The sequence below is a fragment of the Salvia splendens genome, chromosome 3, assembly GCF_004379255.2.
Source record: "Salvia splendens isolate huo1 chromosome 3, SspV2, whole genome shotgun sequence".
In the NCBI taxonomy this organism is placed as follows: domain Eukaryota; kingdom Viridiplantae; phylum Streptophyta; class Magnoliopsida; order Lamiales; family Lamiaceae; genus Salvia; species Salvia splendens.
The window spans coordinates 14,598,108-14,614,481 of NC_056034.1; the positions used below are offsets into that span (position 1 = coordinate 14,598,108).

General features: G+C 44.4%; 4 protein-coding genes across 4 annotated transcripts; 2 read left to right on the forward strand and 2 right to left on the reverse strand.

Moving 5' to 3' along the window:
• The first annotated feature begins 290 nt into the window (after nucleotides 1-290).
• On the forward strand, nucleotides 291-3,858 carry LOC121795095 (probable glycosyltransferase STELLO1). The gene is made up of 4 exons (XM_042193540.1): nucleotides 291-1,004; nucleotides 1,305-2,544; nucleotides 2,920-3,046; nucleotides 3,137-3,858. Exons 1-4 carry the CDS (start codon nucleotides 548-550, stop codon nucleotides 3,602-3,604), a joined length of 2,292 nt encoding a protein of 763 aa, XP_042049474.1. The 5' UTR covers nucleotides 291-547; the 3' UTR covers nucleotides 3,605-3,858.
• A 53-nt stretch (nucleotides 3,859-3,911) lies between these two features.
• LOC121795088 (magnesium-chelatase subunit ChlH, chloroplastic) lies at nucleotides 3,912-8,970 on the reverse strand. The gene is made up of 4 exons (XM_042193524.1): nucleotides 7,219-8,970; nucleotides 5,126-6,928; nucleotides 4,569-5,045; nucleotides 3,912-4,481 (listed from the first exon to the last, which is right to left on the reverse strand). The coding sequence occupies exons 1-4, from the start codon at nucleotides 8,698-8,700 to the stop codon at nucleotides 4,104-4,106; spliced, it is 4,140 nt and encodes a 1,379-aa protein (XP_042049458.1). The 5' UTR covers nucleotides 8,701-8,970; the 3' UTR covers nucleotides 3,912-4,103.
• A 2,429-nt stretch (nucleotides 8,971-11,399) lies between these two features.
• LOC121795142 (protein N-terminal glutamine amidohydrolase-like) lies at nucleotides 11,400-14,915 on the reverse strand. Its single transcript, XM_042193599.1, has 6 exons — nucleotides 14,775-14,915; nucleotides 14,384-14,489; nucleotides 14,190-14,267; nucleotides 13,934-14,064; nucleotides 13,574-13,698; nucleotides 11,400-11,761 (listed from the first exon to the last, which is right to left on the reverse strand). The coding sequence occupies exons 1-6, from the start codon at nucleotides 14,867-14,869 to the stop codon at nucleotides 11,601-11,603; spliced, it is 696 nt and encodes a 231-aa protein (XP_042049533.1). The 5' UTR covers nucleotides 14,870-14,915; the 3' UTR covers nucleotides 11,400-11,600.
• An 80-nt stretch (nucleotides 14,916-14,995) lies between these two features.
• On the forward strand, nucleotides 14,996-16,374 carry LOC121795135 (tRNA-uridine aminocarboxypropyltransferase 2-like). The gene is made up of 2 exons (XM_042193586.1): nucleotides 14,996-15,341; nucleotides 15,868-16,374. Exons 1-2 carry the CDS (start codon nucleotides 14,996-14,998, stop codon nucleotides 16,323-16,325), a joined length of 804 nt encoding a protein of 267 aa, XP_042049520.1. The 3' UTR covers nucleotides 16,326-16,374.

The window sequence follows — 16,374 nt, forward strand, 5'->3', positions numbered from 1 at the left end:
AAGGATGGTATATGGTGATTGCTAATTGTCTTGAATAAAATTATTATTCCAAGGGACTAATAGGAGAAAGATAAAAAAACGGCAGGACAAATCGTTGTAGAGACGGCACTGATTTTATAGAAATTAGGTAAAATATTTGAGGGGTGATTTAAGTAATTGATAAATAGTTGGAGAGAAATAATATTTAAAAAAATAGAAAAAAGAGAAAAAATCAAAGATCCCTTATTTTGAAAAATACACATGCCACTATCCGAAAGATCAGCAAAATTAATCATAAATTTCGAAAGGTCACCCGAATTAACCCAACCCCGAAATCTCTTTTCTGTCGGCAGCTCTCCCCACCCCCTTAACGAGATTCAGACCAAACAACAAATCCACACTGTAGTCAATGCTACACTGAATTTCCCAAGACTCAAACTTTTTTCTTTTTCCGCGCCTCCCTCACCGCCACACCATTTCCCTTCTTGCTAGTGCGTGCTGTCTCTTGGTTTCTTGGTGGGGGTTTCAAAATTCAACTTACACTCGAATTGATTGAACCCCCGAAAATATGCTAGTCCAAGATCGCATTTTGCCCACTTCTGATTCGCCAAAACTCCACAATCGTCGCAAACCCTTTTCCATTACGTCCAAGAATCTCGATCTATCCACGTGGGCCTCCGAGAATCTCTACAAGATCGTCACGATTCTCCTCCTCATCGCCACCGTCGCCGCCCTCTTCTTCCTCCGCAACTACTCCACCGCCGGTGGTGACGCCGCGGCGCTGCTCTGCCTCCAGTCCACGCAGTCCCGCACGATTCATCCCAAGTTTCCGAATATTAATTGGAACTCTATCGACCGCATTGTTGACAAATCGACGCCGTTTGCTAACTTTCGATCGGAGAAATGGATCGTTGTCTCTGTAGCGGATTACCCTTCTGATTCTTTGAAGAGAATGGCTAGGATTAAAGGATGGCAAATTCTTGCCATCGGGAATTCTAGGACTCCCAAAGATTGGGAATTGAAAGGTATTGCATTCAATTCTCAGCTTATGTTACTGATTTGAGCTGGATTTGCTATTTCAGTTCCCAAGTGTTTCCTTGTTAAGTTTTAGATGGCATTGATCCTTTTTCTCTGTGTATGTGTTATAATTCTCAGCTTAAATTAGTAGTTGAAATTGAGCTAGTTGGATTTGCTTTGTTAAGTTCTAGATGTATGTCATTGATGCTTTCTATCTGTGTGAATGTGTGTTATGATTTAGATTTGTAAGTTAATATCGCTAGATCGAATCTTTTAGGATATTGAGCTGTATTCTGTTGCTTCAACAGGGGCGATTTATTTATCATTGGAAACGCAAGCTCAATTGGGGTTCAGAGTGGTTGATTACTTGCCTTACGATTCATATGTTCGTAAAACTGTGGGTTACTTATTTTCCATCCAACACGGTGCTCAAAAGATCTATGATGTTGATGATAGAGGCAACGTGATAGATGATGATATAGGAAAGCATTTTGATGTCGAGTTGGTTGGTGAGGGTGCTAGACAAGAGGTTATTTTGCAATATAGTCATGAGAATCCCAATAGGACCGTTGTGAACCCTTATATACATTTTGGGCAGCGATCTGTTTGGCCGAGGGGGTTACCGTTGGAAAATGTGGGTGATATTGGCCACGAGGAGTTCTACACAGAGGTCTTTGGGGGGAAACAGTTTATACAACAGGGTATTTCCAATGGGCTACCTGATGTCGATTCTGTATTTTACTTCACTAGGAAGGCTTCATTGGAGGCGTTTGACATTAGGTTTGATGACCGTGCCCCTAAAGTGGCATTCCCTCAGGGCACAATGGTGCCTGTCAATTCATTTAACACGATATTCCATTCGTCTGCATTTTGGGGTTTGATGCTTCCTGTGTCGGTTAGCACAATGGCCTCTGATGTCTTGAGGGGGTATTGGGCGCAGAGACTTTTGTGGGAGCTCGGTGGATACGTTGTGGTATATCCACCCACTGTACATCGGTATGACAAAGTTGAAGCATACCCTTTTTCAGAGGAGAAAGATCTTCATGTGAACGTGGGGCGTCTGATCAATTTCTTGGTGGCGTGGAGATCTAGTAAGCATAGTCTGTTTGAGAAAATCTTGGAGTTGAGTTACGTTATGGCCGAGGAAGGCTTTTGGACGGAAAAGGACCTGCATTTCACTGCTGCTTGGCTTCAGGATCTTCTTGCTGTCGGTTACCAGCAGCCTCGTCTGATGACGCTCGAATTAGACCGGCCAAGGGCAACCATTGGTCATGGCGACCGGAAGGAGTTTGTTCCTCAAAAGTTACCATCTGTGCATCTTGGAGTTGAGGAGATCGGAACAGTGAATTATGAAATCGGGAACTTGATTCATTGGAGGAAGTATTTTGGGAATGTAGTGCTCGTGATGTTCTGCAGCGGACCTGTTGAGCGTACTGCATTGGAATGGAGGTTACTATATGGCAGGATATTCAAAACAGTTATTATATTATCTAAGGAGAAAAATACAGATCTTGCCGTGGAAGAAGGCCAATTGGACTATGTTTACAAGTATGTGATTCTGAACTCTGATTTCCTCTCTATTATGTACTCCACTTTTGTTACTCTTTCCCCCTTAATTTGTATGTAAATGGACATCATATACCACTACACGTGCAAAGGGCCGCAACTTGGTTAAGAAACAGCTCGTCTAGAACTAGTCTTGTCAAACTTCTCATTGTAGGCTACGAGGCTTTCTTTTGTTGACTTTTTCTTTGCTGAAGTAGAGGGCAAAAAATCTTAAGCTCACTAAACTCAGTACAAAGCAACATTTGGCAACATTCACCATTTTTTAGCTTACATTTTGTACGCTTTTAGTTATTGGTGAATGAGGGAAGCTTGTGATCTTCTTAGTTCTCATTTAGATAATCTCTCTATTGTTTTCAGGTATTTGCCAAAGGTTTTCGACAGATACTCCAGTGCAGACGGCTTTCTGTTTCTGCACGATGATACCATTCTTAATTACTGGAACTTGCTCCAAGCTGACAAGTCTAAGCTCTGGATCACAAACAAGGTAAATATTTGATTTTTCACTCAAGTACACATTGATTGACTTAGAAAAACTGGTGATCTCGCCCCATCTTATATTAATGGATGTGTTTAGGTGTCCAAGTCGTGGACAACTGTCTCGGTTTCTGGGAACTCGGATTGGTTTGTGAAGCAAGCTGATATGGTGAAGAAAGTGGTTGCTGCAATGCCTGCTCATCTTCAAGTCAATTATAAAGAGAGTGTAAAAGATCACCAAAACCTCGTAATCTGCAATTCGGAAGTATTCTACATCCCTCGACGTTTTGTTGCTGACTTCACTGATCTTGTCAGTCTCGTGGACGAGATGGACGTCCATCACAAAGTTGCTATACCAATGTTCTTTTCAGCAATGGATACACCTGAAAACTTTGACTCGGTGCTCAACTCAATGAAGTATAAGCAGAAGCTACAGAGCAACTCGACGTTGTTCTACTCTCCCGAAGCCCCTGCCATTCACCCCTGGAGTGTGACGAGCGAGCACGACTTCATCAAGCTGATCAGAATCATGGCAGCCGGGGATCCTCTGTTGATGGAGCTCGTCTGATGTCGAAAATAAAGTTAGACTTTTTTCCTGCTATTATGTATTCAGTTTCATCGACAATAAATACATACTACACAAAGTTTTTGTTTGTACTAATATTCTTTCAGGAGGAAGAAGGCTTCCTTTGTAGATTTTTTATTTTGGAAGCATTGCTTAGGTGTAGATCTTGCCTAGAAACAGTTAGTTTTGCTTTGGTATGTTTTCTTGGAAAATGTAATGTGTACATTCGATTTAATGTTCATTCTTATAACATATTACATGTTGCTTCCATCAAATTTTTTAATTTTGGTCTCCAAAATGATTAGAGTCATGCAGCAAATGCTTGTTTGATAAAGTTGAAAATTTATGTGAAATCAGTATCTTGACATTGCTACAAAGAAGCAAACCAACAACCCTGTGGAAAATCAATACAATGCGGGCAATTGGCAAAAGAATTCAAGCAGACAGAAGAGCCTAATGTTATTTGCAGTGGAGAGTAACAGTTTTGTTTTGAATGTAAATCTCAACGATCAATTCCTTCAATCTTGTCTTCAACTTCGGAGTAAAGCTGCCTTAACCTCTCAATGTTCTCTTCAGAGGTCTCCCAGTATCCTCTCCCGTTGGCCTCCAAGAAAGTTTGCAGCAGCTTCCTGAAGGAGTTGGGGTTGGTGCTCATCAGCCTGTTCAGCATCTCCTCGTCTTGGATAAACGTCGTGTTCGCCTCCTCATACACCCAGTTGTCGACTTGACCCGATGTTGCACTCCACCCTACAGTGTTGGTCAGCCGCTTCTCAATCTCCCGGACCCCCTCGTACCCGCTCGACAGCATCCCCTCATACCACTTGGGGTTCAGCAGTTTCGTCCTCGCGTCCAGCCTCACAGTCTCCGACAGTGTACGTACCTGCACCATCACCACGCCAAGCCAGCTCAGCCAAAATAGAGACAGTTTTCATGGTTATGGTTAGAGCAAATGGAAACTAGCTATTACCTGTGCATTGGCTGTGGTGGTGTCTGCAATGTATGCACTCGGCTTCTTGCCGTCTTTCCGGAGGTTCTGCACGAGGTTCGTGGGGTCCGAATCAAAGTAGTGGCTAACGTCGGTGAGGGAGATCTCCGAGGAGTCGAGGTTCTGGAAGGTGGCGTCGGCCGTGCTGAGAGCCATCTCGAAGATCTTACGCTTCTCAGTCATGCCCACACCGGGGGCGTCACTGTCAAAGGCGAACGACTTCCGGCTCAGGTACATATCCTGCAGCTGCTTCTCGTCATTCCACGAGGAGTTCTCGACGGCAAGGTTGATGTTGGAGGAGTAGGAGCCGGAGGCGTTTGAGAAGATGCGCGACGCAGCCTCCCTCACCTCAACTCCCAGCTCCTTGGCCTGCTCCAGCGCATGCTTCCTCACGTAGTTCTGTTCCACTGGCTCATCCAGCTCCGCCACCATCTTCACTGCCCGGTCGAGAAGATTCATCTACAAAATGTAAAGCCTTGTTAGCAAATCAGGTCGTGTAGTGTGATCGATTACACAGCAAATTTTAGACTCTTGGATACCTGGTTGATGAAGAGGTCTCTGAAGACACCGGAGCAGTTGACAACGACATCAACCCTAGGCCTCCCGAGCTCCTCAAGGCTGACTATCTCCACACGGTTCACACGTCCAAGCCCATCAGTCACTGGTGTGACTCCAATCATCCAAAGAACCTGAGCCAGAGATTCACCATATGTCTTGATGTTATCAGTCCCCCATAGCACCAAAGCAACCGTCTCCGGATACTTCCCTCCATTGTCAATCTTCTGCCTCTCGAGCAGCCTGTCCACGACGACCTTAGCGCTCTGCATAGCTGCAGTGGTTGGGATGGACTGTGGGTCCAAGGCGTGGATGTTCTTCCCTGTAGGCAACACCTTCGGGTTTCTGATGGGGTCCCCACCTGGCCCGGGCTCCACATACTTCCCTTCCAGCGCTTGCTTCAAGCTCCCAACCTCGTTGTCCGCCACAATCAGCCTCAAGCATTCTCCCAAGAACTGGAATAACACTCTCAGCTTCTCTCTGTCTGCCCTGTAAAACTTGGTGTTTGATAAGTATTGAATCCATGGCTCATTCACACCAAAGCCAAGGATTGACGTCAGCTTATCAGCTACCTCGACAACCTGGCCTTTGCTGTTGGTGGATCTCTCCACAAATGCAGTGATTGCCCCACGTGACGTCTCAGTGATCTGCCGGAGGAGCTCCACATCGCGTAGGACTCCCTTGTCGCTTCCTCTGTAGATATCTTCGATATCTCTTCCCACAGTCTGAGCCAATATAGACGGGAGAGATGTAATCTCCTCCTCTGCTCGGTCCAATGAAGCAATGTTAGCTAGTGTTGCCACAGCCTCCATTGCAGTTGGAGGCTCACCAATGACATGAAGGCCACAGGGTAGCAGCCTTGATTCAATCTCCATGATCTTTGCATACACCTTTCCTACGACAAGATCACGCTCTTTCTGAGCAAGCTCGACTCCCTCCTCGGGTAGATCCACGTCCTTGTCAAGATTGCACTGCTTGGCAGTGCTGATGATGGAGCTCACAATCTGCTGGCCACGGCCCGAGTCCTTAAGAGACTGGTACGACGAGATCAGCTCACTGAGCTGCTTGAGCCCTTTGTAGAGGCCAGCATTTTCGGCAGGAGGGGTCAGGTAACTGATGGTGTTTGCATAACTACGCCTCTTGGCCACTGTAGCCTCAGATGGGTTGTTGGCAGCATAGTAGTAGATGTTAGGGATGTTCCCGATGAGGCTGTCCGGGTAGCAGGCATCACTCATGCCTACTTGCTTCCCGGGCATGAACTCAAGAGACCCGTGGGTGCCAAAGTGGAGGACCGCGTCCGCCTTGAAGATCCTCTCCACATACGAATAGTATGCAGCGAATCCATGGTGGGGGCTGGCGGATTTGGAGAAGAGGAGGCGCATGGGGTCTCCCTCATAGCCGAAGGTTGGCTGCACACCAATGAAGACGTTTCCGTACTGCTTTCCATAGACAAGGAGGTTCTCCCCGTCCGAGTTTAGGTTACCGGGGGGCTTCCCCCAGTTCTCCTCGAGGGCAGTGGCATACGGAGTCAGCTTCTGGTACTCACGGACACCCATCTTGTAGACCACGTTGAGGTTGGGGCTGTTGAACTGCGCCTCCTTGTCGTGGATGATCTCCTCGATCAAGGCTTCGGAAGTCTCTGGAAGGCCGTCGACATTGTAGCCGTCTCTCTTGAGCTCTTTGAGCACAGAGTAGATGGAAGTGAAGACATTCAAGTAGGCTGCAGTTCCTACATTGCCTTTGTCTGGTGGGAAGCTGAATACAGTGATTGCCAGCCTCTTTTCTGCCTACAAAACAGATATCGTGATCAATATTATGATGAGCATCTTAAGCTCAATAATAGAGCCAGCATCTCTCTCTCTCTCTCCAAACTACTCAAGAAAGAGATAAGTAAACTATGCTGATTGATACACAAGGCCTAATTTGTTGAGGTTCTATGAACAAACTACTTTGATCACCTTATTCTACTAGTATTGCACATGACAGCAAGCAATACAAATTTATAAGAAAAATACTACTACTACTAGTACTACTTAGTATTTTAGTGAGTAGCATATAAAATAAAATCAGTAGGTACCTTTGTTTTCCTCTTGAGCTCAGCCCATCTGATAGCTCTGGTGCACAGCTGCTCCACTCTCTTATGAAGAGCATGTGATTTCCCTGTCCTCGGATCCCGGCCCGAGAAAACAATAGGCTCCATGCCACCATCAAGCTCAGGGAGAGCTACCTGCAGAGCCACCTGAATAGGGTGCAGCCCCAGGGTGCTGTTGAGCCACTCCTCCGTCGTCTGGAACACCAACGGCAACGCCACAATGTAAGGCACGTTGAGCTTCATCAAGGCCTCCACGGCCCTCGGGTGGTCCTGCCTGGCAGGCCCCCCAACAAGAGCAAAGCCAGTAAGCGACACAACCGAGTTGACCATTGGCTTCTTGGTCACCGGATCAATGAAGTACCTCTCCACAGGCCCAGAGAAGTCGAGCCCCCCAGCGAAGATCGGTATCACCTTGGCTCCCCTAGCCTCAAGCTCCATGATCACAGCCACATAGTGGCTCTCATCACCAGTCACAATGTGACTCCTCTGCAAAACCAGCCCAATCACAGGTGCATTCTTGCTCTTGAGCTGCTCATTAGCATCTCTTCTCGTTGCATACCAATTCAAATACTCCTTCACATCATCATACATACAAGGAGCCAATGGGTGCCAAATCCCACTATCCAAGTACAGAACAGGATCCGAATACCCGATATTCGCCCCTTTCAAGGCCGGCACATATGAGCCCGAGATCATCTTCAAGAAGTTCACCAAATTATCTGGTGATCCCCCGAGCCAAAACTGCAGGCTGAGAATATACAGCCTTGCATCTTGAGCCTTATCACTAGGCAGATACTTCAAGACCTTAGGCAAAGTTCTGACAAGCTTCAACATGCTATCAGCAAAGCCTGCATTCGATTTGCCCTTCTTCTTGAAGAGCTGGAAGAAGGGGCTTTTCGATTGCCCGAGCTGAGACATACTGAAAGATCCGAGCTTGTTCAGCCTCATGACCTCAGGCATTGATGGGAAGACAAGCACAGCATCGAGCCTGTCTCTCTCCTTCTCCACAGCAGCCTTCACCTTCAATGCGAGCTCCTCCACGAAGATGAGTGATCCGATGAAGATGTTGGCATCTTCAAGGTCCTTGCAGAAGCTGTTGTAGTTGTTCACGTCTCTGAGCTCCTCGACGAGGTAGCCCACGAGCTCGAAGGAGGCGTACTGGTTGCTCTTGTTGAGGGATTGCACTGCTGCTGTGAGGGAGGATTGGTACTGAGCCTCGAGGACAACATACACGACCTTGACGGTGGTGAGGTTCGATTTCTCAGGCACGATTCTGCGGACTTCCTGCGTGGTCTGTGTGAAGAGGCCGTTGCCAATGGCGGCGCATTTGAATTTCTGGTTGGTTTTGGTGGCGCTTCTCTTGGGGAGGAAGGAGTGGAGGAGGTAGTGCTTTTGTAAGAGGGATGGGACCTTTACTGCTTTGGAGTTTGGGAGTGTGAATGGCGATGAAACCAAAGAAGACGCCATTGCTGCAGGAAACAGAGCACTGTGTTTCTTGATTGAAGAGACTGATAAAAATGGAGTCTTGATTGTATTAACAGTGGGAGAAAACAATGGGGAAATTGTGTGTGTATATATATATATATATGTTAGTTGTTCTTGAAGGAGGAGAATTGATTGGAAAAAACGGAGTGCGGAATGGAAATCTTGAACGAAATTCAAGAATTTGTGGTGTTAATTTGTTTCTCAAACTCTCCCTTTCTCTTGGGGGAGGGAGTGTGGTTAGCTTTTTATAAAATTGTGGTAGTTTTTGAGTTGATGGTGAGAAGAGGGACACGTTTAATAGCATCAGCACTGGCGCGGAATTCCCTGCGGAATTCTCAAAAACACCTTCTGCCACGTCATACGGACTTCTCACTGCACTGTCCCGTCATAAGGAATTCCCACTGCACAGTGGCGGACATCCCCAAGGATATCCCGAAGTACTTCCCACAATTAAAAAAATTAACAAATTCACAAATTAAACAATTTCCGGAAGTAAGAAATTTACGGAATTAAATAATCGACACGAATACGGAGAAAATGCAACTACTTTATTTTAAAAAAAACATACTTCATTATAAAAAATACATAATTACTAAAAAAATTACATTATTAAAATAAAAACCGGCTTCTCACTCCTCGGATTCCCTGTCGCCGTCCCCGCCGCCGCCGTCCCCCTCGCCGTCACCGTCCGACATGTCTCCGAACCCCAAATCGCGTTGCATACTGTTGATGAGGGGTTTAAGCGACCGCTTGTAATGGGGTCGGTCGATTGGCGTCATTCAACCATTGCACGTAACAAGGTTTCATGTGCCGCGATGCGGGCGAATGAGAGGTTCTCGGGATTGTTTTGGGCGGATGCTGCCGATTGGGCCTCGACGGATCCGCTGGTGCTTCCCCTCGCCATCCGCGCCGCGGACTTTTGCCCAACCAGGCGCCGGCGGCGGGCCGACGATGTGGGTGTAGGGAACTCTGCCTCGGCGGGGGGAGTTCCGTGGAACCGGCACTGCTACTGTACTCTCCGGAGTCGCTGATCTTCGTCCGCTTCGGCCAGCCAGATTCAACACCCGCAGTGAACTTGGCCGAAGACTGCACCACAAGATACACCGCCCAATATTTGAATTCCCCGAAGCCCAACTGAGTATCGGGGAACTGCTGATGAGACAGGAGCTTCACATCCTCGGCAAACATGCTGCTGGTTGCCGAGCGGAGGTTGTTTGTGTAAATGCCGTCAAATCGGTTGAGCTGCCTCTTTAGCCGATCCCACTGTTTCCGGCATTGCTCTCCGTTGTGAGGCTTCCCCCCCCCTGGCGGTTTGAACTGGAGGCATCATCCCCGGCATTTTGGCACTCGCCCCGGGCATCTGGGGCATCATCTCATACTACTGTGTGTACATGTTGTAGTACCCGGGCATCATCCCGATGGCATTTGAGATTGGGGCATCATCCCCGGCATTCCGGCACTCCCGCCGAAGGGAAAATAAGGCACCAGTGACTCGCTAGTGGGAGAATTGCTATCGTGGTGCTCCATTGCTCTTCGAAATAAATGTATTTTTAGAGAGAGAGATACTCGTTAATACAAGTGGTGCGAATGAAATGAAGTTCAACGGGGCGTATTTATAGAAATTTAAAAAAAAACATTTAATGCAATAAACGGGAATTCCGCGCGGACGTCCGTGGGAGTCAACGCAATGCCGGACGTCCGCGCGGCATCGCGACGGAATTCCGCTTAAACGCTGCAGAACTGCGTTGTCCTCGGCGGAATTCCGTATCCGTGCCTACCATGCACAATGGCGGACGTCCGCCGCGGAATTCCGGCATATCGGTCGAAATTCCGCTGGGACGGACGCCATTGTTGATGCTATGAGGGGGGTTGGCTTACTTGTACTTTGTTTATCTTGTAGAGCATTTATGATGAAGCTCCTCGCGCTCTGATTGGTTGAGCTGGATTACATCGAATTGCAGATGCAAGAAAGTGTGGATGAGAGAGGGACTACGGGTGCTTATTCTTGTGACCCTCCTTCAACAGGCTTGATATCTTTTGGGTCCCAGAATACTTTAATCTTTTGTTTTATTGATGAATGCATGATTTATTTTCCACCATAACTTGATATCTTGATGAAATCCTTTTTTTTAGTGAGTCGAACATGTAACATAGTTGTTCAATACACAGATACACTTGGCTCAGCTTCAGTTTCACGAGTTGTTTTTAAAACAAGTTTAATTTTAATTTAGCTACTTGTCAATTTTATTTCAGGCCACTTGTTAGAAATGTCTACGAGCACTAGCAACAGCAGTAACATTTTTAAAGTTTGTAATAATCTTTGATTAACCAACCATGATTACCATCATAACTTTACAAAACAACCACCTAAAATTGCACGACTTAATTTAAGCAAATCCACACAAGTAAAAACAAGATGTAGTAAAATTGATCCCAATACCAATATCCATAAGTAGAAGATGAATAGCTTTTATATATTGGGGTCAAAGTCATGATTTCAAATTGCAGGCAATGGGCCGCTGCCGGTCTAATCAACAAATAAAACCCATTTGGGTTCGTTCGACTGTATGCTGTGTGATGTTTTGAATTAGTTCTGCAGTTGTCAAAAAATAGGCTCATCTGTTGAGGAAACAATGTATGTGTATGTTTCCTTCCCTCACAACTTATGTAAAGCAGCAGCATTAACAATTTTCACATATGATTCAAATTTGGACGAAAATACAGCAATTTTCAATTTTTCATACAAACTTAATATAGAAACATTTGCTGGTTGTTGCTACAGTCATCCAACAGCGTGTCAAATTTCACCTCACCATTAGGTATTGAACCCATACAAGTTACACAACAATCTACTTCACACAAGTCTAAAATGATTTCACCAATTACAATGGAATCTGAGAAAAAAATTCCTCAAGTTTACTCTCCCCAACTAGCACTCCAAGTTTTTGGGTCAAGGCTGTGTCGACTGCATCAGCTCCTATGCTCTTTACGACATCAAGAGAGGACATTGCCATGTACTCGTTCAAGTTGTGGGCCGTTCCATCTGTCACAGACAAAGACAGTTAAGGATACCATTGCAGAAGAATTGAGCATGTTCACTGCAAGAAACTACCCTTCACTTAGGGTAGGAAATACACGCATTAAATTGCTTCGACTCTGCTTAAGTTCAGGGGAAGGTCTTGTTTTCCATGGGATTATGTTCATTTTCAACCATTGTGAATATGATTACGGTTATTCACCTGTTCTTGAACAATTAGAAATCAGAATAATGTCATAAAGCAACTTCTTCAGTTTATCACATTTAGATAATGGTGCCATCTTATGTCCATGGTTATAAATAATTGACTTTGGAAGCAAAAGGCTATGAAGGTGATTCACTTGGTTTTTGCATGGTTTTAGAGAGTATTTTTACTTGGTTTTGATCATATATTGTGTACTTTGAGGTATGGTTATAGCTACTTCTCTACTATGTTGGTATTTTGACCATTATGTCAAGAATGTGTAGAAAAATGTACAATATATGTGAATGTGCAACAACTTTGGTTCAAGACAGTTTTTCTGGAGATTTTGAGGTCCGATTAGCCCATAATGCATATCATTCTCTTCGTCTTTGAAAGATCTTCGCGTGGATATCTTAAACATCTCAATCGGAGTTCGGTAGAAGAAGTTATGGCCGTTTTACAGAGACTGCACGGAGCTGTGGCATAGCTAGCGACCAGCCAGGTTCGCGTGCAAACGAACCTGGCAACCCGCCAGTATCGCAAAGGAAAAACGCCGTAGGCAGCTGGCCACTCGCCAGCTTCGACACACCGAACCTGGCGACCCGCCAGCTTCGTCGGACAGCTTATTTCGCGCCCAAAGTCAACCCTAAGTATATAGTATATGCTTAGGAAACGCCTCCCAACACAACTTTTACGCCTCCAACCCCAAAAATCACAGTTTTCCGCCTAGGAAGAAGAGAAGAACGAGCCGAGGACGAGTATTCATCGCAAGATTGAAGACGAGACCTCCAATCCGCCCAATCCAATTCCAGGAGTTCATATTTTTGTTTTATTTTTGTTCAAACAATGTTCTTGAATATTTCTTTGAATATTTCTTTGACTTTTGTGATGAACATGAGTAGCTAAACCCTCCGCAGAGTTCTACGGGGAGATACAATGATTCTTATGTTTAATTTATTTCCTTTTTCTATGCCTTGGCTCATGTGGTTATTTTGATTTCTTCTGTGCCTATACATTTATTTGACTGATCACCTTATAAATGCATGTGGATTTTACTACAAGAACTGAGGAGTGAGTAGTTTAATTTGAAAAAAGAAATTGACGTCTTTGCCAATATAATCGAGAGATTTGAGCCTTTGAATGAAGCTAAGTATCTTAGGAGCTATTAGGAGTTGTTGCCTTAATTCTAGGAAGGAGACTTCGGTTCTAGGTAGCAATCTACAAATTATATGCTTCGAGAGAAGATATAGTTTTACTTTAGTGATAACTTAATAACCCTTGAGACCCTTTGTTGGCATAGTTTGGAAATTAGTTGGGCATAGGATAGTTGTTATCGATCCCGTAGGATTCTACCTTCCTCATCCTTGATCTACATCCGTTACCTTTCTCTTGCTTTTATTTGTCTAAGTTGTTTTTATTTGCTTTAATTATTGTTTATGCTCTGCTTTCAAGTAGATTTAGAAAACCAAAGCCTTCCGATTCTTCTAAATAGTAGTTAAGATTGGTTCGTGGTACTAAAATTAACACTCATTGTCTCTGTGATACGATACTCTTGCTTACTATTTGCTACAGTAGCCCCGTACACTTGTGGGTATACTAGTGTTAAAAATAAGTTGAGTCAGAAGGACTTCTACCTTCAGCAGTGATTACATCATATGAAGGTGGCGTGGCAGTCCAGTTTCCAGAAGGATCTTTCATGTGCCGTCTGTCTGATGCGAATGACTTCAAGAAGATCGGAGCATGTACAATCCGGAAAACCCTGAAATTATTATCAACGCAGCATTCTCAATCAATCACAGATTCACAGAGGACCCCCAACATGCAATGAGACTAGGATTGGAAAGCATTTTTGTGGACACAACAGGCCTCAATTTGTGTTGTATTCGCGAATATACCAGCAGTGATTTGAAGAGAAATGAACACCCAGTTATGCTGTTATTCTGTACTTCTTTCTATGCACTCGATAGAGTTACAGATTCAAACATATAACTCACCTCTGGAACTCAGAAAACAGCTGAAATGAAGGCCGAATAGTTTCTGCTACGTACGTTGGTAGTGGAGATGGAATAGGAAGATTAGAATCTAAATCCCACACCAGATCAGGCAAGCTGGTTTCTTTCCTTCTCTGTAACAGACACCAAGAAACAAGAAGTGACAACAATTATTCATCTAGCTATCCACACAAAGACCTACATTGTTCGTCATACAGTTCGTCCATCCTCACAAGATAACACGAATCAAGACTCTTACTTGTACACAGATAACATGATAATCCCACAGAATCACCCCATCTGCTCTGTGGCTCGCCCTCTGGTGCCATAACGGAATCTGATAAAGAACTCTCCCATTAAGCAATGCAAAGATCTCAAACAAAGTGTGCCCTTCTATAATTTCAGTAGTCCACCATTTCAGACAATGTCTAAGATCTAACAACATTTACTTGCCTGATTCTTTTCATTAGAAATGAAAACTACGAAGAGGTCTGAACCATCGGGTTTAGCTGTCCCATCCTCACTCAGCTTCTTACAAAGCAAGTATATATTCTCTTCACTGACAAAATAAAAATAAAAATAAACAAAACTCACAAAATTCGTTTTTTAGCTCGTAGAAAAATCTGATGAATTCTTAAGCTGACTGACATGAATACAAAATAAAGTTCATAATCAAAACTGATCAAAACAGTTTATTGGCATTTCCTTATTGATTACACATACATATATTGAATAATGCAATCAACTAGTAACGATAATGATAATCCAGAACACCATACACGAAGTAAATTCGCACAAACGAGTATTCAGAGAGCAGTAGTAGAAAACAGTAATCAAAATTTACCAGTAATAAGGAGTGTGCTGGAAACGAGCAATTCCCAAAGGGGCAGCAACTGGTGTTGAAGAAGAAGACGACGATTCCAAATTCAAAGTCGCCATCTTCAGCTTCTCACAGTATTTTTCCCCAATTTATATCACAAGTAAATGGGCTTTTGTTTCGAGTAAAGTAAACAGCCCAATCATTTCTTTTAACATATCGCTAATGTGTATCTGTACACTAGCCCAATGGACTCGCCTGAAGAAATCTCCTCCTCAGCCGGCGACGGCGGAGATGTTCACCGGCGAAGGACGTGCACAGACGGATGCGGCCGCCCTATAAACGTGTGCCTCTGCCACGCCCTCCCTTCAGCTCCCGTCCCCACGGCCACGCAGATTGTCATCCTCCACCACCCCCACGAGCGCCGCCACAAGCTTGCCACCGTCCCCATCCTTGCCAAATGCCTCCGGAACTGTGAGATCATCGTCGGACGCAAGCTGAAATACGGGCAATCGGAGCTTCTGGATTCTCTCCACGATCAAGCCATAGAAAACCCTAATTTGCCTCTCCCTCGAGCTGTTTATCTCTTCCCTGGTATGGTAGTTCCGCTCAAACTGAAAAAAGCTTTTTCCTTTCTTTATTTTTTGCTCTCTTGTTTGAGCTGCTGCAGTTGAATGTTGTAGGTAACTTGTGCTTCATGGTTGTACATTGTTTTGTTCAATCTTGAGAAGCCTAAAACCATCTTATCAGCTGCTCTCTGTGTTTTTTGCCATAACTAATTGGATATGTATATATGTAACAATGTAGCATTTGATTTATTTAGTATGGCAAAAAAAAGCGTCTTGATTCTTGAATTTGTTTTTAGGTTTAACCAAACCATTTGAGAACTTATGTTTGTGTGGAATGACCCTCCACCATCTGCTTATTATTTTTAGCTCCTGCTTATTAAGAATTTGAAATTTTTCATGCAAGATTATAGCTTGAATGATATAAGCCATAATGCTTGAATTTTTATTTTTTTGGGGGGGGGGGGGGGGGGGATTTGTTTTTTACTGCTTTTCTATGCTATGCACATAATATGTATTAGTGTTTTCTGGTTTTGATGGGAGTGTGTGTGCAGGTCCAGATGCACTGCCATTTGGAGAAGTCAGTCGTATGCATTCCTCTCTCGATGATGCAGGCAGGGAGGGTCTTGTTCTAATTGTTTTCGATGGAACTTGGAAGCACGCCAAGGAAATGCTGGTTGCAAGTCTATCATTTATATCCAACTTTGCTGTGCCAGTTTGTTTAGATTTTGATGCTGCAGCAGATGGTGGCACTATTTTTGACTCGGAGTTGATTCTAAGGAAAGAGCCGTTTGCTGGGTGTGTGAGCACAATGGAGGCGGTTGCCAGGTGTTTACATGTACTTGAGCCTGATGGCCCTGATATTGCGTCGAGGATCATTGAAGTTTTGAGAGCTAATGTTAGTTTCCAAGCTTGTTACTTGAAGCCCTTGAGGCCTAGAACTAAGTTACTGAAAAATAATGCAAGGCAAAACGAGATAAATGAGAATGCTAGAAAATCTCTGTTCCCATAATGTCATCAAATTGTTATATTTATGTGGCAATGATGAATTTGCTTCTCAA